The sequence below is a fragment of the Marmota flaviventris genome, chromosome 3, assembly GCF_047511675.1.
Source record: "Marmota flaviventris isolate mMarFla1 chromosome 3, mMarFla1.hap1, whole genome shotgun sequence".
NCBI classification, from domain to species: Eukaryota; Metazoa; Chordata; class Mammalia; order Rodentia; family Sciuridae; genus Marmota; species Marmota flaviventris.
This window is the reverse complement of record NC_092500.1, coordinates 178992466-179019297: the sequence shown is the minus strand read 5'-3', so window position 1 is coordinate 179019297 and position 26832 is coordinate 178992466. Positions and strand designations below refer to the sequence as shown.

The 26832-nt window shown below is 45.1% G+C and overlaps 1 protein-coding gene across 4 annotated transcripts in view; it reads left to right on the top strand.

Moving 5' to 3' along the window:
- Fbxo25 (F-box protein 25) overlaps nt 1–26832 on the top strand; it is a 50730-nt gene that overhangs the window by 11249 nt on the left and 12649 nt on the right. For all 4 annotated transcript variants that reach the window (XM_027952108.3, XM_027952105.3, XM_027952107.3 and 1 more), the window contains exons 3-5: nt 17620–17723; nt 18480–18529; nt 21078–21170. In XM_027952108.3, the coding sequence (XP_027807909.1) occupies nt 17620–17723; nt 18480–18529; nt 21078–21170 (247 nt within the window). The remainder of the gene's footprint in view (nt 1–17619; nt 17724–18479; nt 18530–21077; nt 21171–26832) is intronic.

Genomic DNA, 26832 nt, shown 5'->3' with positions numbered 1-26832 from the left:
ATATATGACAGCAGAATGCATTACAATTCTTATGACACATATAGAACACAATTTTTCATATCTCTGGTTGTATACAAAGTATATTCAGATAGAGGGAGCATGGGAAGAATAGACAAACTCTAGATAGGGCAGAGGTGTTGGGGGGGGAAGGAAGGGGGCATGGGGTTATAAATGATGGTGGAATGTGATGATCATTATTATCCAAAGTATATGTATAAAGACACAAATTGGTGTGAATATACTTTGTTTACATGTTTTGATTTTTTTTTTTTATCTGAGCACAGCATTCCCATCACAACTTGAGCTGCAATAGATGCTGATAAAATCAGGGTTCTAGAGTCTAGATAAGTGTGGAGACATGTCATAGAACTTTAAATATACATGGAGGTGACCGAGTCCAGCAGAAACCAAGACTAGCCATCAAAATTGGTTTTGTTTTGGTTGCTGACTGATTTATCTTCCAAAAATAGAGGGCCGAGTTACTATTTTTATGTTGAATTGAATTATCACTGGTGTCCTGCTGGCCACAGGTAGCATGGTCATGCTGGGCCTATGGGGCCCGAGAGCAAGCATCCTCCTCCAGTGCAGATCACCAGGCTGTGCATTGAGGCCTGAATTGCATCTGCGGGGTGGTATCGGCAGATGAAAGCTGCCCACTTGCTTTATGCAGGTTGTTTGTGTGAGCAATCAGCGGACCCTGGTCATGGAGACAGGGCCTGGCTTAGTCCCCTGATCTGAAGCTGGGTTGCCCAGACAGGCTCAGGCCTTAGTTCATTCTTGAAGCTTGGCATGTTCATCAGCTCCCATGATTTTATCAGCATCTACTCTAAGGCATTCTTTCTCATTTTGTTTTCTGTTTCGTGTATCCATATTTTAGTTCAAAACGCTCATCTCTTATTTGAGGTATGGCATTAAAAAGGCCTTAGAATTTCCAATACCCAAATTTCTAGATTTTCTCTCCTCCCCTTTCCTCATTCACCTTTTATTTTAGTGAAATGTAGCATACAGAGAACGTGTACAAAGCAAGAGTTCTAATTCAGTGATATGTCATAGAGAATGTGTCAGAGTAACTAGCATAATCAAAGATGTGCCCACTGTCCCAAAAGCCACCCCATTCTTGCTTTTTTTACAGTTGAGCATCTAGTGATGTATGTCTAAACACTGTAGTGTGGTTTCATCTGATGGATTCTGCAGTGTCTCGCCTCTGTTGGATGGTGGTTGTTGGCAAGATTTATCCTACAGCCGAGGGAACTTGCTGCCATGCTCATTCTATTAGGGATGGGCACCTGCTTGCTTTCAGTGGGATTTTACAGATAGTGCTGCTGTGAACATTCTTGTATAAGTCTTCAGGTTTATGTGTGAGTTCTTTCTTGGCTGAAAATATCCCTTCTTCTATGACAGTGGGGCCTTGAATGAGTGCCCAGGCACCATTAAGTTATGCCAAACTATTTTCAGAGTGTGTTAGCTACTCTTTCATTAGACTTAAGGTCTGCTGTTGCACTCCAGCATCGGTCTATTTTTCTTTTTCCTTTTTGGAAATAATGGAGATAGCATGGTAATGCTGTGAGTACAGACAGTTCAGTGTTCAAAACAAGGGTCTTCCAGCGTAAGGTCGGGTATTTTCGACCCAGGTGTCCAAATTCATCAGCAAAGGAAGAAGTGTTTTTGACTAGTGCAGTCCAGTTGAGAAAGGCAGACTCTCAGGTATCCCTCACTGCTGACCCCCCTTCAGCCACAGCATTGACATGGGCGGGTCACAGCATGCTCCGTGAAAGTCGAAACTCAGGCTTCAAGGGGGAAAACATGGAGGCTATTGTCATAACCTGGGGAACAGAGAACCATGATCCAGTATTAAAGATCCCTTGTCTAGAGTCATCACTAGAAAGAAGGAGGACTGGAATGCAGAACAATTCTGAAAACAGAGCATGATTTTAAGATGCACTGCTGAGTGTGAGGCTGTCAGTCAGTGCATCTGCACAGAGGGCCCAAGTAAGGCCATGCGCATGCAGTCAGCTGAGTTTGACAGAGGCACAAAGGCAATTCAATGGAGAAAATATAACCTTGTCAATAAATTGTGATGGAAAACTGGACATCTACGTGCATAAAAGATGGACATTGACCTACAGCTCCCACTTTATCTAAGAATTAATGGGTTATAGAGCCAGTTGTAAATTGTAAAGCAATAAAACTTGTGTAAGAAGCGCAGGGGAAAGTCTGCATGATCATTTAGATATGACACCAGAAGCACAACCCAGAAAAGAAGAACATCAGTGATTTACATTTCATCAAGAATGTTTTCTCTGAGAGAATATATTTGTAAACCACATATCTGACAAAGGACTGTTATTCAGAATACACAAAAAGCACTTAAAATTCAACAATAAGAGAACAAGCAGAACCCAGGAGAAAATGGGATAAAAGAACTAAACCTGTGCTTCACCAAAGGAGATTCGCAAATTGCAAAGAAGCCCGGAAAACAAGCAGAGAAAAATAATCACACGCTCAACTCTCAACTTGCTTGTCCTTGGAGAGTACGGGGGCAGGGGGATTGGGGGAGAAGCAGGGCGCTTATGGGAGTCCCCACGCTAGCTGTGGCTGCCGGTGACCCCCTGGAGGTTTGGCAGGAAGTGTGGAGAGTAGTAGGACTGTTGCAGGCCCAGGCGGGCCTTTGCTCATTCCTGGTGATATGGAAGGCGTCACCTTCCACACAGTCACCACCACACACCTGCCTATCAAAGGGGCTAAGTTGGAGAACAGCAACGGCAAAGTATACAAGGGCTGACCAGGGTAGACTCCTATGAGGACAGTGGACTGTGAATGGCACAGCCACTTTGAAGGACAGTTGGGAAGTTTGCTATTAAGTTTAACTGCAGTATGGCCCAGCAACCTCACTCCTCTGCATTTACCCAAGGCGAATGAAAACTGTTTACACAAAATATGTATATGAACAGTAATGGCAGTTTTATTCGGTAATTGCTGGAGGTTGGACAGAACCCTCTGTCCTTCACCTAATGAATGGATGACAAACAGGAAACACCTCTATAATGCAGACTACCCAGAAGTAGCAAGGAGTGCTTGTTGAGCAACAAAGTAGTGTGGATGAGTCTTGGGAAACTTAACCCAGAGGCCTACACATGTGTTTTAGTCAGCCGTTTTCCTGCTGTGACCAAAAGACCTAACAAACAATTTTAAGGAGCAAAAGTACATTTGGGGCTCACAGTTTCAGAGGTCTCAGGCCATAGATGGCCAGCTCCATTCCTCAGGGACTGGGTGAGGCAGAACATCGCCATGAAGTGTATGGAGGAGGAAAACAGCTGGGGACATTGCATCAGGAAGCAGAGAGAGTTCTCACCTTGGGTAAAATATAAACTCCAGGGCACACCCCCAGCAACCCACTTTTTCCAGCCACTCCCTAACTACCTGTAGTGGCCACCCTGTCGAGGGTGACGTGCTGACTAGATTAAGGCTCTCACTTTCCCTCTAACCCTTCTTGCATCTCTTCTCCTATGAGCTGTGAGAGACACCTCACCTCTAAGTTGTGACATCATCCTGGGGTCTGGGGCTGATTACCAAAGGCAAAGGACTGCTCTAGGGTACCCGAACTGTGCTTATATTTGGGACTGTTACAAGCTGTAGCGCTGACCAGAATCAGCAGGGAGTTTCTGTGGGGGCAGCGAAGACTCCATATGATGCAGGCTGTGACGACGGGTCTCATTTGGCAGAGTCTGATGGCCACACTAGAGGTGCCTGTGAAGGAGCTGGCCTGTGAGGGACTGGGCCCTGTGACAGGACGCCATGCAGCTGGAGACAGGAGGCTGGTTGGCACATTGCTTCTCACGGTGTGGGCTGAGCACCTGGAACCCCTTTAGAGATGTGCTGGAGCCTACGGCCATGAGCGAGTGGGACGATGAGAGCCAGCTTCTCACTTTAGAGGAAGAAGTGAAGCCAGGAAGCGCTGTGGCAGAACCCTGTGGTTTTCGACAGGGTTGGGGTCTCAGTGGGAGACAGCTTGCTTGTGTTTTAGAGAGAGATGGATCTGTGGGCACAGAGAGTGGAGTGCACCCCTTCTACAGTTGTGTCCGTGAAGGCCTGGTGGCACCGAGCAGCCCTGGTGAGCATCCCGGCCTTCTCTGAGAGGACACTGACTCCAGGGCTGGAGTGGGGAAGAGACAGGCCCGGAGCAGCCCTCATTGCCGAGAGTTGAGAAATCTAATGAGGGGTTCCAACTTACGAGGGCAGACACCAACCCAGTATGTGACTTCCCCCTGACCCCATCCCAGTGGTGATAACACAGTAACCACCCAACACAGAAACAGTTCTGAGTTGGGTAGGTGTGCAGTGCACCCAGGGTGCTGCCCACCTCATGTGAGCCTTGGTGTGAGAGGCCCCGCAGGTGGGAACTGCTAAGGGAGAGGGAGATGGGGCTAAAGATTGGATCCTAACAGAGAGACCAGGGACTGGGAAATCTCCAAACAAGAGAGGGAAATAGTGCCGGGCACTCAAGTCATATGAGCAGTCCCCAAAAGAGACCTGTGAGGTATAATCTTCCTGCAGGGACTGGCAGGTGGCACTCCCCGCTTCCAGGCGCCCTACACCAGGACCAGTCTTCCCGCCCTGGTTACCTCCACCATCCTGAGGGCAGAGACACCAGCTTACAACAGACAACCCCACCTATTGGTGAGAAGAGAAGCAGAAAAGATACGGATCTCTAAAACTAGCAACAACCTTCGTTTCTTCCTTCGAATATTTTTTTTCTTTCTCTTCTACCTGTCTATCCTCCAGCCCTCACAACCCCAACATATGTGAAACCAAGAACTTTGCAAGAAATAGGTTTTTGAGGACTGAGTCATCTGAATAATATTGTATAGAGGTGTTGTATATGACTTTTTTTTCTTTCATTTTTCTTTCCCCTCCAAATTTTACTATTTATGTACTCTACTGTCTTCCCACGTGCTTGTCTACCCTAAATTACTTCCTATCTATTTTCTTGCTACTAACCCTCTTCATTAGATTTCTCTTTTACACTTCCTAAGATGTATTAACTCTGGATCCTCATGTCCTACATCCTCGGCATATCGTCCTATGCCCCACCCCCAGTTCATTGTCCACCGTGAGAAATTCTAAACCCTTTTACAAAACTACTGATTATATTTTAGATAATAATTGAATCCAACATTTCTGAACATTGAGACTAAACTGTAAATGTCTTAACAACAACAGATTGTTCATAGATGGTATATCGTTGATACTGGGATCTGTTAACATTGTCCTTCCCCACAAAGGAGGGATCTTGGGACCCTACAAGAGCATTACCAAAAAAAAAAGCACTTAAAATTCAACAATAAGAGAATTTACCTATATGGTAAAAACAATTAACACCCCAGGCCCACAGAGCTGGAAAGGAAGACACACGAGCAACATGAATAGACAAGGGAAGAAAGTGCCCCAAACAGATCAAGACACCATATCAGTAGGGTCATTGGCAGCCACAGCAGGAGAAATGACAGAGAAAAAGTTCAGGATGTATGTGGTTAAAATGTTCTGTGAACTCAAGGAAGATATAAGAGAACAAAAACAGGCAGTGAAAGATCACCTCAACAGGGAGACAGAGGTGCTAAAACAAACAAACAAACAAATTCTTGAAATGAAAGAAACAATAATCCACATTAAAAGCTCAAATGAAAGCATCACCAACAGAGTAGACCACTTGACAGACAGGACATCAGACAATGAAGATAAAATATATAATCTTGAAAAGAACATAGACTTCACAGTGATAATGGTAAGAAACCACAGGCAGAACATTCAAGAACTATGGGATATAAATGAGAACATAGACACAAGATATCAAAATCTCTGGGACACTATGAAAGCAGTACAAAGAGGAAAGTTCATTGCATGGAGTTAATTCCTTAAAAGAACAAAAAGTCAACAAATAAATGACCTTACATTACATCTCAAAGCCCTAGAAAAAGAACAAATCAACAATAAAAGCAGTAGAAGGCAAGATATAATTAAAATTAGAGCTGAAATCAATGAAACCAAAACAGAAGAAACAATTGAAAAAAACTGACAAAACAAAAAGTTGGTTCTTTGAAAAAATAAATAAAATTGACAGACCCTTAGCCATGCTAATGAAGAGAAGAAGAGAGAAAACTCAAATTACCAGCATACGTGATGAAAAAGGTAATATCACAACAGACACTACAGAAATACAGAGGATAATTAGGAATTATTTTGAAAATTTACATTCCAGTAAAATAGAAAACACTGAAGGCATTGACAAATTTCTTAAGTCATACGATTTGTCCAGATTGAACTAGGAAGACATACCCAATTTAAAAAGACCAATATCAAGTGATGAAATAGAAGATGCCATCAGAAGCCTACCAACCAAGAAAAGCCCAGGACTGGATGGATACACAGCCGAGTTCTACAAGATCTTTAAAGAAGAACTAATACCAATACTCTTCAATTTATTTTTATGTGGCACCACTTCCAAACTCATTCTATGAGGCCAATATCACTCTGATTCCAAAACCAGGCAAAGACACATCAAAGAAAGAAAACTTCAGACCAATATCTTTAATGAACATAGATGCTAAAATTCTGGCAAATCGAATACAAAAACACATCAAAAAGATCGTGCACCATGATCAAGTGGGATTCATCCCAGGGATGCAAGGTTGGTTCAACATACGGAAATCAATAAATGTAATTCATCACATCAATAGACTCAAAGATAAGAATCATATGGTCATCTCAATAGATACAGAAAAAGCATTTGACAAAATTCAGCACCCCTTCATGTTCAAAACACTAGAAAAACTAGGGATAGCAGGAACGTAAAAGGCTATCTACACTAAGCCTCAGGCCAACATCATTCTAAATGGAGAAAAACTGAAGGCATTCCCTCTAAAAATTGGAATAAGACAGGGATGCTCTCTTTCCCACCACTTCTATTTATTTTCACCACTTCCATAGTTCTTGAAACACTGGCCAGAGCAATTAGATGAAAGAAATTAAAGGAGGAAAAAAAGAACTTAAATTAGCACTATTTGCTGACAATATGATTCTATACCTATAAGACCCAAAAACCTCCACCAGAAAACTTCTAGAACCAGTAAATGAATTCAGCAAAGTTGAAGGATATAAAATCAGCCCCCATAAATCAAAGCCATTTCTGTGTATCAGTGACAAATCCTCTGAGGGGGAAATGAGGAAACTACCCCATTTACAGTAACCTCAAACAAAAATTAAATACTTGGGACTCAACTTAATAAAAGAGGTGAAAGATCTATTCAATGAAAACTACAGGACCCTAAAGAGAAAAATCAGAGAAGACCTTAAAAGATGGAAAGATCTACCTTGCTCTTGGATGGGCAGAATTAATATTATCAAAATGACCATACTCGGGGCTGGGGTTGAGGCTCAGCAGTAGAGTGTTCGCCTAGCATATGCAAGGCACTGGGTTCAAGCCTCAGCACCACATAAAAATAAATAAATAAAATAAAGGTACTTTGTACAACTACAACTAAAATAAATAAATAAATAAAAATGACCATATAACCAAAAGCACTATACTGATTTAATGCAATTCTGATCAAAATCCCAATGGCATCATGAAATTCATCTGGAAAAATAAGATTAGCTAAAGCAATCCTTAGCAGGAAGAGTGAAGCAGGTGGTATCGCTATACCAGACCTTAAACTATACTACAGAGCAATAGTAACAAACACAGCATAGTATTTGACACCACAACAGACTGGTAGACCAATGGTACAGAACAGAGGACACAGAGACTAAACATTTATCTTATATTACTTTAAATATAAGATAAATATATTATCTCATATTGTCTTAAACATTTATCTTATATTAGACAAAGGTGCCAAAAACATGCACTGGAGAAAAGATAGCCTCTTCAACAAATAGTGCTAGGAAAATTGGAGATCCATATACAACAAAATGAAATTAAACCTCTATCTCTCACCATGTGCAAAACTCAACTCAAAATGGATCAAGGACCTAGGAATTAAACCAGAGACTCTGTCTAATAGAAGAAAAAGTAGGCCCTAATATTCATCATGTGGGATTAGGCCCCAACTTCCTTAATAAGACTCCTGTAGTGCAAGAATCAAAACCAAGAATCAATAAATGGGATGGATTCAATCTAAAAAGTTTCTTTTCAGCACAAGAAACAATCTGTGAGGTGAACAAAGAGCCTGCAACCTGGGAGCAAATTTTTACCCCTCACACATCAGATAGAGCACTAATCTCTAGGTTATACAAAGAACTTGAAAAGCTAAGCACCAAAAAAACAACCCAATCAATAAATGGGCCAAAGGCCTGAACAGACACTCCTCAGAAGATCATCTACAATCAATCAACAATTATATGAAAAAAAAGTTCATCATCTCTAGAAATTAGAGAAATGCAAATCAAAACCACCCTAAGATACCATCTCACTCCAGTCAGAATGGCAGCTATTATTGAAGACAAACAACAATAAGTGTTGGTGAGGATGTGGGGAAAAGGCACACTCATACATTGCTGGTGGGACTGCAAACTGGTGCAGCCAATATGGAAAGCAGTATGGAGATTCCTTGGAAAACTGGGAATGGAACCACCATTTGACCCAGCTGTCCCTCTCCTCAGTCTATACCCAAAGGACTTAAAAACAGCATACTACAGGGACACAGCCATATCAATGTTTATAGCAGCACAGTTCACAATAGCTAAACTGTGGAATCGACCTAGATGCTCCTCAGTAGATGAATGGATAAAAAAAAAAATGTGGCATATATACACATGGAATTTTACTCAGCGATAAAAGAGAATAAAATCATGGCATTTGCAGGTAAATGGATGGCACTGGAGAAGATAATACTAAGTAAAGTTAGCCAATCTCAAAAAAAAAAAAAATGCCAAATGTTTTCTCTGATATAAGGAGGCTGATTCATAGTGGGGTGAGGAGGGGGAGCATGGGAGGAATAGACAAAACTCTAGATAGGGCAGAGGGGGGAAGGGAGGGGGCAAGGGGTTAGCAATGATGGTGGAATATGATGGACATCATTATTCAAAGTACATGTTATGAAGACATGAATTGGTGTGAACATACCTCACATACAACCAGAGGTATGAAAAATTGTGCCATATATGTGTAATAAGAATTGTAATGCATTCTGCTGTCATTTATTTTTTAAAATCAATTAAAAGTGGAGCCCCAAAAGCAAATCGTTTGGTAAATTGCATAAAATCCAGGACATCCATAAAGGAAATAAGAATATTCATTCTTTAAAAAATAAAAATAAGTAAAATAGACCTTATAGTACTGAATTATAGCCATAAGAGAAAGTGAATATTCCTGAGTTTGTGTTGATAACTGAATACATGAATAAATGAGGGATGAGGGAGAATTCTCTTGTAGAAGACTTCAGAGGAAGAAGGATGTAAAAGTGACCATGAGGAAAGCATGGCTGTTGCCACCCAGCCTTCCCAGGTGCCCAGCAGGTAGGTGAAAGGCTAGAGCAACACATCTGTCAGCAGTCCCCCAGGGCACCTTTCATCCCAAGGAGCAGTCGACAGCTCTATATGGCAGTGCCATCTCGCCAACTTCCAGGGCTGGCAGCACACATGTGGCTGGGAACCACCAATCCCCTGTGCCATTCTTCCCAGAGATGGAAGCTCTAAGCCTTCCCAGGAAAGAACACCAGCCAGGCTGATAAACTCCGCAGAGTAGCTGACCATACTGAAATTGTCATGGGCACAGGGTTGGGTCATCCAGAGGCAGTGTAGGTCCTGGGGACTCCAGCCCAGGGACTGATGGGAGACCAGCGGGTAATGCCACAGCTGAGTTGGTGGCATTTCCTGGCTTTGGTCCTGGCTCCATGGCTGTGTGACAGTAGGTACCCAGGGGCCTGAGTACCCTCAGAATCTGGGGAGGGGCTGTTTAGGAGTAGGAGGCAGAAACATGAGGTTCATGATAGGGTAGATTCCCTGAGCCCTACTAAAAACTCTCTCATCCCGCTGTGTGTGAATTGTGCTTCTACTCCCTTTGGGCTTTGTCCTGGTGTGAGGAGGAACAGGTAGCATCCAGCTGTTATACCTACTGGCTCCCGTCTCTTTTCTGCAGTGTGGAAGGTCTCCATTGTCCTCTGTCAAATTTCCCTGTGTGGCTGGAACTGCCTGGTCTCTGTTCTGACAGACTGCCCCTCCATCGCTTCTCTACATTGCGGGAACCCTGGAGAAACTCCTGGCAGTTTAGGCCTGGGGTGGCCAGAGTGCTCTGGGAATGAGCTCCACGGTCAATTTGTCTAACTCTAAGAAAAAATAGCCATCTTATTGGAATAGCATTAAATTTATACACATATGTTTTCTTAAATAATGCTTCATCTACTTCTAGCTTATTTACTTAGTAAGTCTATCAGTCAGCATTTGTGATTTTCCTCTCATCGTTGATGCTTTCATGTATCTGTACTTTATTTTTTTCCCTAACATATCTAGTTTTTGTTCTTCTTGACTGTTTTCTGCAGAGAAATAGTTTTTAGATTACTTTTTTATTTCTAGTCTTTTTTAAAAAAACTTTTTTCTTTTTTTTTAATTTACTTTTTTTAGTTTTTAGGTGGACACAATATCTTTATTTTACACTTACATGGTGTTGAGGATCGAATCTAGTGCCTCGTTTGTGCTAGGCAAGCGCTCTACCTCTGAGCCACAACCCCAGCCCCTAGTCTTATTTTAAATCTGCTTTTATCTTTAATAATTCTTTCCCTTCTTTTCATTAACATTCATGAGTTTTTAAATTATGTTTCAATAATTTATTCTCATTATTTAAATTTTATATAGACATTTGGTGCTATAAAGTTTTCTGTGCTCGCTGTTTTTCTTAGGTCCATATGCATTTCCCCAAACGTTTTTTTTAAATTTTTTTTTATAATAGATGGATATAATATCTTTATTTTATTGCTTTATGTGGTGCTGAGGATCGAACCCAGTGCCTCACACAGGCAGGGTAAGTGCTTTACCAACTGAGCTGCAGCCCTAGCCTTCCCCAATCTGTTGTAGCTGAATTTTACTTTCAGGTGTGATGTTTGAGTTTGCTTTGTGAGCCAGTCTTAAGCTCTTTTCCTTATGACAGGTGGGAGGAGCTGTTGAACACCCTGCTCTGTTTGGCCTCTGGTCTCTCAGGTTAATGCTTTTTGTGTGTTACACATGCCTACATCTGCATGTCTCTCTCTGCACATAACATGTGCCTATGTCTGCATCTTTCTGCACATAATGTTGCCCAAGCCTGCATATCTCTGCATGAAATGTGCCCACCCCTGCATCTCTGGGTTTATCTGTCTGCATCTTTCCACCTGTAACATGTATCTATGCCTGTATCTCTGTGCATAATGTGTATGTATATCTGTATATGTGTACGTAACATGTTCGTGTGTCTGCATACCTGTGTCTACATCTCAGTGTGCAGCATGCATCTACATCTGCATCTCTCTTTGTATGTATATTTTTTAACATCACAAGTAACTGGAGGCTGCCTATCACACTGTGTTCTAAGTATTTGCTTTTGCTGTTTTGGCAGTTAGGGTGGCTGTTCTTCTAATGTTTGTGCTGATGTCCATATGTCATGCCCTTAGTTCCTTGGTTTTGGAACCTCCTCTTGGCTGCTGACAGACCATGGTATTGCAGTCATCTGGTAGCCCCCTCTCCCCACATCTTTTCCAAAGTGGCCTTGTCCCCTTTGTGCCTGGTTGGCATCTGACACATCCCCCCACACCACTGGGTTGTTTGTCTGTCTGTTGCTTATCTGAGCAGAGCCACTGCCTGTTACACCTTTGTCACCACCAGGTTCTGTTGTCTGCAGCTAAGCCACAGCCTCTGCCTATCAGCTTGGCCTCCGAGCCTGTCTTCAGTAGTCCCCTTGCTCCTGTCACAGTACTGCTTGTTTGCATGTTCAGGAAAGCCTGGCCTGTACCCTGGACAGTTTTTGATTCAGATTTTAAATCTTTGGCTCCCGTGTTTCCCTTGGATATCTTATCTACATTACTGAGCCTGCTCGGTCCAAGGCCTGTGAACCTACAAAACTGCCAACTAGTTCAGTTTGCTCATCCCCGTTTCCATGGGCATACATGCTCGGGTGGGGAGAAGTTTATAGACCCCGCAGCAATGGTGACACGCCGCTGTGATCTGGGGAGCTTCTGTCCATGCAGGTGAGATGGTCCAGGGAGCAAGGTCAGGCACCTCATGGGAAGTCGGGAGCGAGGGCCGCACTGCCTGCCCTGTACATATGTGATGCTTTAATGGCTTCCTCCTCTGATGTCAAGGCACAGAGTCCCCTTGGAAGCTCACAGTGTTCTCCTCCGGCTGATGGTCTGGTGTGCAGTACAGTGAGCGTGTCGGGTCCTGAATCTGCTCCTGGCCCCTTACCTCTATTCCCTGCACCCTGGCTGTTTCGCCTTCCTGCCACATAACAAGTACCATTGGATTCCTAAGACTGCATGTGAGAAAAGAAGTATGAATCTAAAAAATAGGTTTCGCTTCGCTCTTTCTTTTGAACTTATAGAAAATTGGACTTTTTCTTTTGGAATATCTTTTTTTAATATTTTTTTACTTGTTGATAGACCTTCATTTTATTTATTTATATGTGGTGCTGAGAATCGAACCCAGTGCCTCACACATGCCAGACAAGTGCACTACTGCTGAGCCACCGCCCCAGCCTTTAGAATATCTTTTTACGGATACGATGGCAAGAAAATAGCATTATATTAGGAAAATGAATAATGTGAGTCTTTGCCTTCAAAGAAAATATCATAGGCGGCTGCTTATTGCTTGGTCTCCCCCTGTGGGTGGCAGGTGTCTGGCACAGGCACACTTTCAAGATCAGAGTCAACCTGAGAGTTTTCCAGGGCCTGTGACTTCAGCCCAGTGGCTTGAAATAACAGAGATTACATGTGCTCACAGGTTCAGAGCCCGAAGTCCAAAATCAGGGGCCAGGCAGAGCTGGTCCTCTTAGGCTCTGGAGAGCACCACCCACACCTCCTTTGTCTTGGCTGGTGGAAACACCACCCCATTCCCCACCTTGGCTGACACATGCCTCTCCCTGTGCAGCTCTTCTCTGCTCAAGAACATACCAGTGCTTGGCCAGTCCAAGATAGCCTCGTCTCAATGTCCTTCCCTGAAAAGATCTATTTTCTAAATAGAGTCACACAGGTTAGGACTTAGATGTCTTTGGAGGAGTCATCATCCAAACTATTACAATCAGTTTATAAGATTCTGACTTCAAGAAGTCTCCCCTCTGTGTCAAACCCTAGGAGGGTAAAAAGATGACTTTCTTGTGCACTGTGGACAGAACATGTTCCAAATGTCACAGCACCCCCAACCCCCAGCTATATTTAGGGGCCGTCGAGGAGGTGAGTCTGTGAGTGTGCATCCTGATCCTGTGGGACTGTCCTTGTAGGAAACAGAAGAGGAAGAGCACTGTGGGGACACGGGAGACGGCGTGCCTGAAAACTGGGGGGAGGACACAGGGAATCAGCCCTCTGACACCCTCATCGGGGCCCCAGGCTCTGTTTCTGGTAGGAAGTATCTACTGTTCTTGAGAAATGGGGGCTACTCTCCCTGAAAGGGTCTGAGACACAGGAAGCAGTAGGCCCCGTGGGCAGGGTCAGGCCAGGCCCCAGGAGTGGGGGTGTTCACAGTGTAGGAGGCACGAGGTCAGCAGCACCCGGATCCAGTAGTAGTCACCACAGGACTGTTAGTGCCACCAGACTCACACAGACCCTGTCCCGTCTGGGGCACAATGGGATGTTCAGAGCAGGTGGGCAGAGGAGCAGAGGGAGAGAGCTGGCTTCTGTGGAGGGTGAACTGCCCACCCACATCAAGCTATCTTCTATAGACAGCTCAAGAAAAAAGAGAAATTTAAAAGTTCAGCTAATTCAGAGGTGAGTTTAGCCAGGGATTCTTTTCATTTCATACTCTTGCATTGTTTGCAAGAATGTTAATCTTGGTAATGTTTTTAATAGCAGCAAAAGTTTTATTTTTTATATATATTTTTTTATTTTTTACATATATATATATATATATATATTTTTAATTTGGTATTGAAGATTGAACCTGGAGGCATACACTGAGCCACATCCTCAGCCCTTTTTATTTTTTATTTTGAGATAGGGTCTTGCTGATTTGCTTAGGGCCTTGCTGAATAGCTGAGGTTGGGCTCGTACTTGCGGTCCTCCTGCCTTAGCCTCCTGAGCTGCTGAGATCTCAGGTGTTTGTAATGTATCTTACTTACCACAAGGAGTTGAGAACTGCTGCACTTAACTGGGCGCTGTACAAATCGGAGGTTCCCCCTCCTGTCATCTTCTACTCAGGTAGAGAGTGAAGGCAGTTTGGAGAGATGGCCCAAGCCGCATGTCACAGAATGGCCTTGAAGCCAAAGACCTGTTACCACCTTTTCAGGAAATGTCATCTGAGAAAACGCATGCTTCCTGAAATGTCACCGTTGGAACACTGTAGCCGAGGGAAATGTCAGGTCACATGGGGTGCAGTGAAGCACTGCTCACTCCTGGAAGTGGGCTACAGGAACGAGCTGCTGAGTGCTGAGCTCTGTGCTTCCCTTGGGAGCCGTCTGTTGATTCATCTGCACTGGGGAAAGGTGTGCCCCATGGTTTATAGAACAACCCTGAAGTATTGTTGCTCTTGAGTGTGCTCCTAAGGAGAAGGTGAGGGCCTGTGGGTGCAGGAGGGGAAGCTGCCAGCTCAGGCATGCAGATGAACGTGCAACTGTCCTGGGGTTCTTGCAAGTGTGTGAACCTGTGTTGTCCGCTCATGATATTGTGTGAGGTCCCATGGATCAGCCCTTCCTCCTGGCCAGCACACACCCTGGACGATCTGGACAGGACAAGTCAAGCATGCTGCGCCCTCCGATGTGGCAAGGTACACACTACCTATCGTTTACCCCTCAGCCACGTCTAGGCATTCAGTTCAGGGGCATGGCACAAGGACAGCCCGCTGCTGCGCTCCTGTCACACCTCCACCTCTAGAGCCCTTCATCTCCCCAAACTGATACTCTGTGCCCACTAAACACCAACTCCTGTCCCTCCTTCAGCTCTCAGTGCCGCATCCTACCCTCTGCCTCTTGAGGTGGAAACAGCGTCTGTCCTGTACTGGCTTGTCAGCCCAGCATAGTTGTAGCATGTCAGCATCCCCTTTTTTTGGTACTTAACCACTGAGCCACATCCCCAGGCCTCTGTCACTTTTTAAGGCTGAGTCACAGTCCACTGTGTGGACTTGCCATCTTTTGTTTATTCAGTGTCTGTCAGTGGGCATGTGGATTGCTCCCAGGCTTGGATGTTGTGATCCTGCTGCTGTAAGTGAAGGAGTGCAGATTCGTGCAGATGAAATGTCACCCACCATGAAGGGACTTGCTGGGCCTCGTGGTAAATCTGTTCTGTTTTCCATGGCGGCTGCACCATTTAACATTCCTGCCAACAGTGCACAAGAATTTCAGTCTCTCCACATTCTTGCCAACAATTACTTTCTGTTTTTGGACAGTAGCCCTTCTGATGGATGTAAGGTAATATCTAATTGTGATGCTGAACATTTTTTCATGTGTTTATTGGCCATTCATATTTCTTCTTTAGAAAAATATCTATTGAAGTCCTTTTCCTATTTTTTAATTGAGTTGTTGGGTTTTGTTTGTTGAAGCTTCCTTGGTTTTTTAAGCCAGGGTAGGTGATATTTATTGCTCATAAAGCTAAAGGCCATAAGAAGAGGAAGTGTTTGCTATGTGCATGCAAAGTGAACGACCTGTGCAACATTAAATACTGCCCTACTAGTATTTATACAATTGTAGGTTAATTTTAGAGGCATCATATTTCTTTCCCACTTTTACATTTTAGTTTACCTGACAGTACAACACCCACTCCCCAAAATCATGGCCTTTTACCCCTTGTTTTCAATACTTTATAAATATAGAAACTAAGAGTACTTTCTCCAGACTAGCTACTTCTCTTGGATATTACTGTGGGGCTCTGGGCCTAACCCCAAAGTCCTCTGAGCCCTGCCATGCCCACAGTGCCAAGGAAGTGCCCCTGCAGGGTCCACTAGTGTGGCAGCGGGGACCAGCAGGTGTAGCCCCAGGCTGATGGAAGGCAGATCACTGCAGGCAGCCAGGAGCAAGATGGATTTTTTTCCTCTGGGGAAGTGGCCTCCCACCTGTGGGCAGGTTAAATCTGGCTGTAGGATTTGTGCTGCCCTGTGCTGGGGGTACGAGGTGTGCCTCCCCTGGCGGGAGGCCTGGTCAGCCACCCTTTGCTGCCTCCTGCCTGTTTTTATGGCACTATTTCTGGAGAGCAGTGAATTTCTGCTTTTCCTCTGGTGTGTTTGTGACTTTAGCTGGAAAACCTTTTGTGGTTCAAAATTGTCTCCATTCAGTGTTTGAATCAGTGACACAAGCTAGCGTAGGATGAGGTGCAGGGGAGGCAGCGGGCAGGCGCACTGAGCGCACTCTGCCCAGGGCTGCCTGTGCTGACAGTGGTGAGCAGATTCAGGTGGCCGGCTAGGCTATTTGCATCTAAAGCCAACACTGGTGAGTGAAAGGGACTTCACAGTTCTCTCCTCGGGGAACACCAGAGGGCAAGTAGGCAATGTTGGGTTGGCTCTGAGTGCTTCCCTAGCCTCCACCTGCCAGCTCGTCCCCACAGTGCATCCTCTACACTTCCAGGCCAAGAATAGCCTCGGTGCTCAGTGTGTTGAAAATAAAAATCTCAAGCATCCTTAGTGCTGATGATGTGGATTGCAGTTTGTGTTTTTTTCTCACTACAGTGGAGAAACTTTCTAAAGAAAAGGTGTTCGCATTGCTTAGTTATTTATTGCCTTGTGGTTTTATTTCCTTATTTCATAAAAAAGGAGAAGTATTAGAAAATTTCAGAATATTTTAGTGGTTAAAATGTCTGTTTCTTCTGGTTTGGTTGGTGCTTATCAAGCAAATGTTCCACAGGCTGATTAGCCTCAGTTATGTCTTTAAGATGAGGGACGGCAGGGATGCTGACATTGCTAGATGTGTCAGGGTGCAGCTGACACATCTGTGGTCAGCAGATCAGGCACTACATGGCCACAAAAGTCATGGTTTTGTGTCTGGTCTCTGTTTTGATAGAGCATTTTGATGTCTCAAACTGCCTTGACTGAACGTCTCAGAACCCTTGGGAGATTCTAATGCATGTAACATTCTCGAAAGAACCCGGGCACATCCCTGATTTCTCAAAGTGAAAACAGAATATTAGACCTTACCCTTGTACATTGAAGCTCATGATTTATCTCTGATTTAACATGATTTTTATTTTGGTCTCTGAATTGCAAATCAGATATTTATTATGTGCTTTATAAAAAAAGCCAAGTAGAGGTCTCTCTGGGAAAATATTTTAATAAAATGTATCTTTAGGGGCTGGGGATGTGGCTCAAGCGGTAACGCGCTCGCCTGGCATGCGCGGGGCACTGGGTTCGATCCTTAGCACCACATAAAAATTTAAAAAATAACGATGTTGTGTTCCCCGAAAACTAAAAAATAAATATTAAAAAATTTTCTCTCTCTTTTAAAAAAACGTATCTTTATTTCAGTATGTTAAATAGTGAAGATGAAGAGATATTCAATAATGAAGAATGTGAATATGCGTCCAAAAAAAGGAAAAAGGACCATTTCAGAAATGACACAAATACTCAAAGTAAGATCATTTTCCTCAATACTACGATGTTCTACTTGTTGAGTATGTTGATATGCCTGATTGCTGTGGCTGTGCTACCTTTTAAAAAATAAGCAGTGCTATGGGTATGTCAGCAAGCACTCTGTCCAGTGTTGCCTGCTGAGTTAGTGATCAGACGTTTTATATTTCAATCGTTTGAATTTTAAGATTCATACAAACAGAAGATGGCAAAACCCACAACGCTGCCCCACATGCTGAGGGTGGTCACAGTTCAGTTCATTCCTGAGCAGGGAAGCCGACAGAGAAGGGCAGGACTAGAAGTGGGAGGAGCTGGAGTTTGGGACATGGGATGCTGCACAGGTAGAAGGGCACAGGAAGGTGGGGCAGAAGCTCTCCTGACAGCATCCAGAGTAGTCTCTGACACCTTCCAGGTGTGAAGAAGGCGGTCAGGGGAGAGGCATCCAGGTGCAGAAGGGTGTTTGAATGTGTAGTTCCTAGTTATTTACGTTTTGATGTCACTGCAGCCATCACTAGCACTAGTTTTCTCTTCAGCTGCTAAGATGAGGGTCATCTGATGTCATTTCCACTGCGGTATCTCAGCATCCTCAGCCCATCAGGGAACAAGGCATTTCAGTTTCCCTTGCCCCACGTAAAGCATCTTTGTTCATATAATGCATCCAGTAACTTAGTTAGCATGTCCACTGTTGAGGTTCCTTTGAGATCTTCATCTTGAAATAACTTGCCATATTTTAAAAACAAAGTTAATTTTTATTTCAGGTTTTTATCGTGAAAAATGGATCTATGTCCATAAAGAAAGCACAAAAGAAGTAAGTATTTTTTATTATAAATAGGAGCCTATCCCGCATAGCCTCTGTTGAATATGTAATGTCACCTTAAAGAAGTTATTGTTTTTGAATATCAGGTTTGTGATTCACATTCTGATAGGTGTGTATATGTGAGTAGCGTTTGAAGCGATGATTCACAGTTGTGTGCGTATGCATAGGTATGACTGTGGGTTGTGAATGTGTGCATGTGCACATGTGTGGATGTGTTTGTAGTGCATATTCTACCTGAATGTGTGTGTTCGTGTGTGCATATATGCATTGTGTGTTGTGTGTGTTTTGTCATGCATCTGATGTATGGGATGTGGGGTGTGTGTGTGTGTGTATATGTGATGTATGGTGTGTGCATATGTGTGGTGTGTGCATATGTATGGTATTTGTGGTATTTGCTCTGCATATTTGTTACGTGTGCATGTGTGGTGTGTGTGTGTCTACGCACACACTGCATGATCCCCTGTACATCTCTGAACCCACAGTGGTTATTTCAGACCAGGTTGTGAGGTATATTCTGTTGGTGGGAGCCATGGCTACAGGTGAGGATGCTCCTTGCTCTGATGTGTGTGTGTGTTGGAGTGAGGGTGACCACTGAGCCCCTCATTTTGTGTGGAGACGGACTCCTATGGAATTGCTCTCGGTTGGAGCAGCAGAGCAGTTGGAATGCTTGCCAGCCTTTGATTTCCAGGTCAGCAAAGCTTCCTTAAGAGCCATCAAGCCCTCATTAGCTTCCAGCTCTGTTTCCTTTCTCTCTCCTTAGTGCCAAGGAAGCCTGGCCCTTATTTACCCCTCTCAAAACTTTGCATTTGCTTCCATTCACAGCAGTTGGGGAAAGTAATTCAGGGAGGAATTATTTACTACATAGTAAAAGTTAGGATAAGTTAAGTGTCCTGGAAGTGTTAACAGTGGATATCTTTAAACTAGCCCAGCAGCCTAGAAACTTGGGGATTAGATTCTGAGAAAGAAAACTATTGACCTATTTGGTGGTGGTGAGTATTGTTAAATGGGTATAACATGACTCTAGTTCTTAACACGTACTCTGGGACGCCATGGGAAGATTGACAGAATCTAACCTACTTTGTACAAAACAAGGTATGGAGCTTGTAAAAGACTATTCAGTATTTCACCTTCTCTGCGTTACTGCACAGATCGCAACTGGAATTTGTCTTCAGGCAACAGGGATGTCCAGGAGTCCTTGGTTAGTGTCTAATGAGCTTGGGACTGCCCAGGACTGGCACTGGGAACTAATGGGTCCTCACCCCACACACACACACCTTCCTGCTTATACCTGGTATACACCCACATGGCCTGCAAAGGCAAGCACACTTGTGTGGTTCACTCTGAACCAGACCCATTCCTGTTGTGAGATGATAGCTGTCTGGAAGAGGTGTCTGCACCAACATTTAGAATTGCATTCATTCAAAAAAGAAGAAATTAAGACTAAGCTGGGATGTATCTGATGTATTAGGTTGCAGTCTGTATCTGTTTATTCTTTGCTTCACCATAAAATGGAAATGCACTAGGAAAGCATTCTGCACAAGAGATGCTCAGTGGACATGTATGTTGACTGTTTCAGATAAGCGTGGGGTTGGTTTCTGCACACATTAGGACTATCCTTGGCTTGGACACAAAACCAGGAGTGCCTCCAAGGCCATATCTGAGACCAACAGACATTCTGCTACCCCAGCTTCCCCCAGTCCAGCCCCACTGGCCTGTTTGGAATCTGGGGAGTCATCTGTCACTTCTTATAGTTCCTGTCATTGTCCTCCGGTTTACATGTCCCCACAACTCTAAATTAAAACCCTACTTATAGACATTAGGTATTTGAAACATAAAGGTGGAGTTCAGAAGCACTGCTGAGCCTCAAGTGAGTTCTGCAGACTGGGGAGTACAAGGTGCTCCATTAAGGGAGGTCTGCAGGGTAGGATAGTACTCTTCAGCTTCAGTTAGACCTTTGATCTCATTACCAGCTTTTTTGTTTTGGGTGCTGGGCACCAATACCCCTATCTTGGAAACTTGCCATCCTCAGATCCATCACGTGCCTTCAGACCTCTCACCCACAGCCAGGGGGCCCTCTGAGCCTTGCACCTTGTGATTGAGCCTCCTTGTGCATGATGTAGGAGTTTGGGACCCACCTTAACCATAGCACACTCCCAGCCCTGGGCAGTACAGACCTCCCTGCAGGGAAATCCTTCTCTAGCATGTGCAATGCCAGCACCCTTGGGTCTATTTGTATCTGCCCTACCTGTCCATAGCAAAAGAAGACAGCAAGGGGCTGGGACTGTGGCTCAGTGGTAGAGCGCTTGCCTAACAGTGTGAGGCACTGGGTTCGATTCTCATTACTGCATATAAATGAATAACATTTTTTAAAAATTTAAAAAAGAAGCCACTGAGGGATTCTGTAAATACATATGGAAGAAATCTTCTGTATGAAAGCAGATGTACTATGCATCAACTTTAAAACATGTCCACATGGCCTGGCAGCCATTGATTGTTGACTGTGCTGACCACTGACTAATCTCACTCCCCTGCTTTTCAGAGGCACGGCTACTGCACTCTAGGGGAGGCGTTCAACCGCCTGGACTTCTCCAGTGCCATCCAGGATATCCGGAGGTTTACATACGTGGTCAAAGTAAGTTTTCTACTTCAAAAATAGCTTTGATAAGTCTGGGACGCGGCTCAGTGGGAGAGCACTTGCCTAGCGTACACTAGGCCCTGGGTTCAATCTCAGTATTATAGAAAGAGAAAAAAAAAATGCTTTGATGATTCTTTCACACCTGTTTTGAAGATGATGAATATGAAGTACCCAAGATGCTTCTTGCAACTGCAGCAAGGTCTTCCCACTGGCTGTAGGAAGAAAAAGGCATATTCAGGAAGGAACACAGGAGTCAGGGACCTCCCTCCCGCAGGCTATCCCTGCCACCCTGGGCTCTGAGTTCCCAGGGGCCATACCTTAGCTTTAGTTACTGGGAAAGTAGGCTTTCTCCAGCACATCCTGCTATGCCTGCAGATGGGTCATGAGGCAGGACATCAGAGACGGTGTGTTTTGGTCAAGCCTCTAACCCTTCTTTGCTATGCATGATTGTATTTTCCCCCTTTGGTCTTACTGTAGGTAGAGTTGGTCCCTCTTGTCTTCATTCAGACTTTTACAACCCTGGGAATCACTCCCCAGTCTTTTTAGCCCTGAGATCTCGTCCCTGTCTCCCAGTTTCTCTGTTCAGTAATGAGGCTGGAAACCTAGAAAGACACCGTGGGCCAAGACATCTGGTATTGTGAGGTTTTAAAGACATTTCGCCTCTCTACGGAGGATGGCTTAGTGGCCTCAGCCTCCTTGGCTGTGCATGGTGAGGATGCAGAGGCCGAGCACCTGTGGAGGACCGCTCAGGGAAGCGGCTCCACTCCTCTGCTAAGGGACTCACAGTGATTGAGCCTCCTCGTGCATGGTGTGTGGGAGTTTGGGACCCACCTTAAGGGCTGCTGCTATTCCCTCGTCTTCTGTCTTCTCTTGAGGTGGCGGTGGGCAAGGACTAGGCTGCACGTAATAGGTCCTTCACCGTCAGGACGCAGGGTGAGAAGACAAGGACGGAAGCCAAATCTCACTGTCCTGGCACCAGGAGACGTTGTTGACACTTCATTTCCCATGATTCTGTAAACTGTGATAGAAAGCAAGTGGCTTCTCAGTCATCAAAGGACATCTGAAAACAGTGTCTGTCAACATAAGTCTTTGAAAGGTGCCGTCCTTAACGCTTGTGTGGACATTGCTCAGCGGGCCGCCACAGGGACAAGTCAAGGGCTGATGTGTTGTTGTCATGCTGCATTCGGAGCCCTGCTATATCACAGAGTCCTCAAACACAGCAGGCATTTCTTATTCCTGAGTGGGAGAAGAGCAGACCAGTCACCTTCCACATGGCTTGTGGTAAGGTACTCCACTGACTTTTGCCACTGTTAAGGATTCTCTGAAGTTTGGCTTAAAGTATGAACTGGCTAGTAGGACGTTCTAAAATCATCAAAATTTTTTGCCAAGTACAAGTACCTTCTCTTTTCAAGAATACTTGTTTCTTAGAAAACATGGAGCATATTATTTCTCCTTTTAAGAAAATTCTTCATAAAAGGATGTCCTCCCATCTTCCAAGTTAGCAGAATTTCTTATGCAGGAAAGGATGCATTTACATATTTTGAAAACCTTTATTAAGTGTTGATTTGTGACTTGAAAGTAGCCTATTTGATTAACTCCGGGTATTATATAATTTTTCCCCTTAACAAACATGCTAGGGGCTAGGGTTGTAGCTCAGTGGCAGAGTGCTTGCCTAGCATGTGTGAGGCACTGGGTTCCATCCTCAGCATCACATATAAGTAAATAAAAAATAAAGGTACATCAACAACTAAAAAGTAAAATAAAAATTAAAAAACAAAACATGCTGGATGAAAGTACATGAGCAAAATGTGTTAATGCTCCTAAGGACAAGTTTTGTCAAGGAGGAAGGACAGTGAGAGACCAGCCTTGGGGCCTCCTGTGGAAGTCAGCTTCACTTGAAGGAGCATCTTTCTTCTGACATGGGCGTCTGACCTCAAGTGAAGTGAATCTGGTGCTTTCAAGAAAATCTGGGCATAATTGACAATGAGGAGGGTAGGCTGGGCTTGGTTCATCAAGTGAGGGCTGACAAGAGCTTGTCTTCCAGTGGATCCCAAGCTCCATTTGAGATTGGAATAGCCTGGAGACCGTTTGCAAGTGCCTGTACCCTCTGGCTTGTGTTTAACTCAGCAACTTTATCCTCTCAGCAAGGTGACTTGTGGAGCACGCCTAATGCAGCAACTAAGGGTGCTTTTACAAAATCAGAACACAAGTAGAAGGTAGTTGGCTTGGGGGGAAGAAGCAGTCTGTCTTTCTGGCAGTGCCATAAGTCTGTGGACAAGGCGAGTCCCGTCTGGATTGTAAGTGAATGAGGGGTGGTCCAGGAGGGAGCTCTGCTGGAGCACCTGAGGGCTGTGTCGGAGGCGGGCGCCTGTGGGGGTCTGCAGGTAGCTGCTGAGGCTCTGGCCAGCAACCCTGGAAACCACAGACTGCACACAGGTTCAGAGAGCCAGCAGCCCCAAGGACCACAGGTTCCTTTTGAGCTAAAGACAGTGAAAATGACCCCAAAATCAAATGAGCAAACTTCATGCCATGCGAGGTCATGGAGAGCTCCAGGGCAGCCGGCCAGGAGGTGGGGAGCCCTGAAGCCGACCTGCTACACTGGCTCCACCCACCGCAGCTTGACTCCGGGCCGTTCTTTCTCTCTGCATCTTTTCTGTTATCCATGCATCAGGGATGATGGTGACCACTGCCTCACAGGCATCCTGAGAATCAAAGGCCATCAGTCAAGGACCTCAAGCGATGCCTCTGAGATCGCAACTCAGTTCATGCTCACGTGGGAATCTGGTGAGTCCAGAAGTCAAACGGGAGCACAGCTGCTTTGCCCCGCCCAGTGCACACTGTGCTGTGAGACGAACTTAGAAATAAGGCCGAGCTGAGGCTGGCTGCCCTCCTCCAGCCTCTCAGGCCCAAGGGGTCAGAAGCCATGGTTCTGTTTGGCCTTACTGAATTTGAGCTGCATGATCAACAGAGACTAGCCTCTTTGATATGATCACATTTTCCTCTGTGGCCATTTTCATAGATGGTTCTCATGAATATTCTGACATATCAAGTCATACAAATTCTCTATTTGAAGGATATAACTTTTACTATTTAAGAAACAATTTTTGGTGATCATATTACTTAGTTTTTCTGTGTCCTTGTTTAAAATTGTCAAATTTTAAGAGATAAATAAAAATCTTCCACAATATTTTTGTTTTAAACAGATTTTCAAAATGCAAAAAGATTTTGCTTTAGAGCTATATCGAAACTTAGGGTTGTTATATTTTCCTTGTAAATTGTGTCTTTTGCCCTTTTATCTTAATTATCACTTTGCCCAGAATCATCTTAGTTTGCAGATGCTGGTGTTGGCCCAGGTGGGTCTATGAGTGAGTCCTCCGTGGTGACCAGTCTAAGCCTTGTGCGAGTGACTTTGGCATCTTTCTGAAGCATGTTTCAGGCCTGGTACTGGAAAGTGTCATTTGTGTTGGAGGTGGGGGTCATCGTCTCCTGGGATTCCTGCTACTGTCCCTGCAGGTTCCTCCCCTGGAGCTCAGTTGTAACTCCCTCTGTGCCCGGGGGACTGAGGACACCAAGGGGTGGCTCATGGAGTTGATCTGTTGATATTTGGCATTTGGTGTTAGGAAGGTTTGAGTGTGATTCTCCCTGTTGCGGTGTTGGGCGTGCTGCTCTGCACATCCTCCTCCTTGCTGCCACATGCCAGGTGGCCTGGAGCTGGCTGGAAAGGAGGCAGGCATCCTAGGCAGGAGATGGAAGTGATCTTGACCTTAGACCCCCACATACTGCAGGACCTCCCTTCTGCGGCCCTCACTGTTCTTATGGGTGAGAAACAGGGTATGATGACTTTCTTTTCTCTTTCCTTAGTTTGTGTTCTGATCTGTTTCCTGCATGTCCTCAGATTGAATCTGTGTGGGATGGCTTTTGGGTGTTGGAGGCTCCACTGCAGTCCAGAATTCAGAATGGACAGGAAGTCCATTGTCGTGCAGATCTTAAGTTCCTTCTGTCAACCCTGCTTTATTAGCAGCAAAGCTAATCACCTATAGAACTGAATCCTGTCTCTGAATTGGCTCTGAACTGAGGCCGGGTCTTACAGTGCCGATTATGCCAAGGGATAGACAAGGACCTAGTTTGCAGTGTGATTCTGAACGGAGAAGAGAGGAGGCTGGCGTGTGTTTCAGTGGTGTCGTGCGTGCCTAGGATGTGTGGCCCTGGGCTCCATCCTCAGCACACCACAGCCAGTGCACAGAAGCATGCACACACTGAAAGCTCAGGCACAGGACTGGATCTCAGCGCTGGCTTCTCAGCTTCACTGGCCTCATGCTGACCTGACCTCTGGTCGAAGCCCTGCTCTGCGTCTGTGTCATTTCAGCACAGAGCTCTCCCATAGAAACACATGGAAGCTGCAGAATGTTCGTTCAGAAGATCACCCCGGGACTGCCGTATTTATAATGTTATTTGTGGGCTGTGTGAGTTAGTATTTTCTTCTCTCTCTCTGGAAATCAAATCTCCGAAGAAGAAGGAAGGGATGACAAATTCCATTTTCCAAGAAATAGACAGATGCAGTTCGTGGCCTTTGTGAGATGCGCAAGGCCTCCCACACGGCCAGTACTGGTAGAAATACCATAGGCAGACTGAGCAAATGTGCTTGGGTGGCAGAGACTCAGCACCCCCTGCATGAGGAGCCCTGGGGACTGGACCCTGCCACATTAAGAGCAGAGGCTAGTGTGAGGCTAGCTGCGAAGGGCTTCTCCAACCAGTCACATCAGAGATGGCTCCAGGGTTGTCCACCTGTGCAGCCACGCAGGAGAGAGCCTCACATAGATGCGCTTGGCAGCTGCCCTAGTTCTCCTCCTGGAGTCCCCTGCAGAACAGGGCCCAGGAAGTTCTGCCTACCCAGAAGCAGACATCAAAGAGAAGATAGCTTTTACCACATGATCATTCTCTGAAGAAAACATGGAAAGAGCAGCTAAATGAACACCAGAAAAATATATCCATGAAGCCGGGTGGATGCCATAACCACATCTCAACATGCTGGAGGACCAGAAACCGAGCAGTGAGGCAGTTCTGCAAAGGCAGGCTCAGGACAGAAGCTGAAGAAAGATGTTAGCACAACCAAGGAGGTGAGGGGAGAGGCAGGTGAGCCTGCAGAAAAGGGTCAGAGGCACTGGGGGGCTGGAGAAGCCCGGGGGTAGAGGTGGAAGCTCCGCAGACGCTCAGAACGGAGCAACATGGTGGTCTCAGGACTAAGAGGCTCAGCACAGCTGCAGAGGACACGAGGGGTGGTTGGTACCCTCACAGATCCTCAGAGAGCAGCACTGGAGGGAAGGCTTGGCCTCTTCCCCATGGCAGAGCAGACCCAGGCAGCTGGCAGGTGTGTGAGTGGCTGCTGCTCCACCCAGGTGCTGGGCCCTGAGGCAAAGTGAGGGACTTGCTGCAGGGAACCAGACCAGAGTCCTCACAGAGTGGGAAGAATGGGCCCTCAGACTGCTCCTTCTTCATTAGGCAACGGAGAAGTCCTTGCTGGATCCTCGGGACTGTGTGTCTGAACAGCATTTTGTTTGGAGGCTGCAGACAGGCAGCACTGACCACATAGAAACACAGATAATATTGTTTCCGCGTATATTTAGAAAACTGTAATTGTCACGTGATAATTGAACAAATT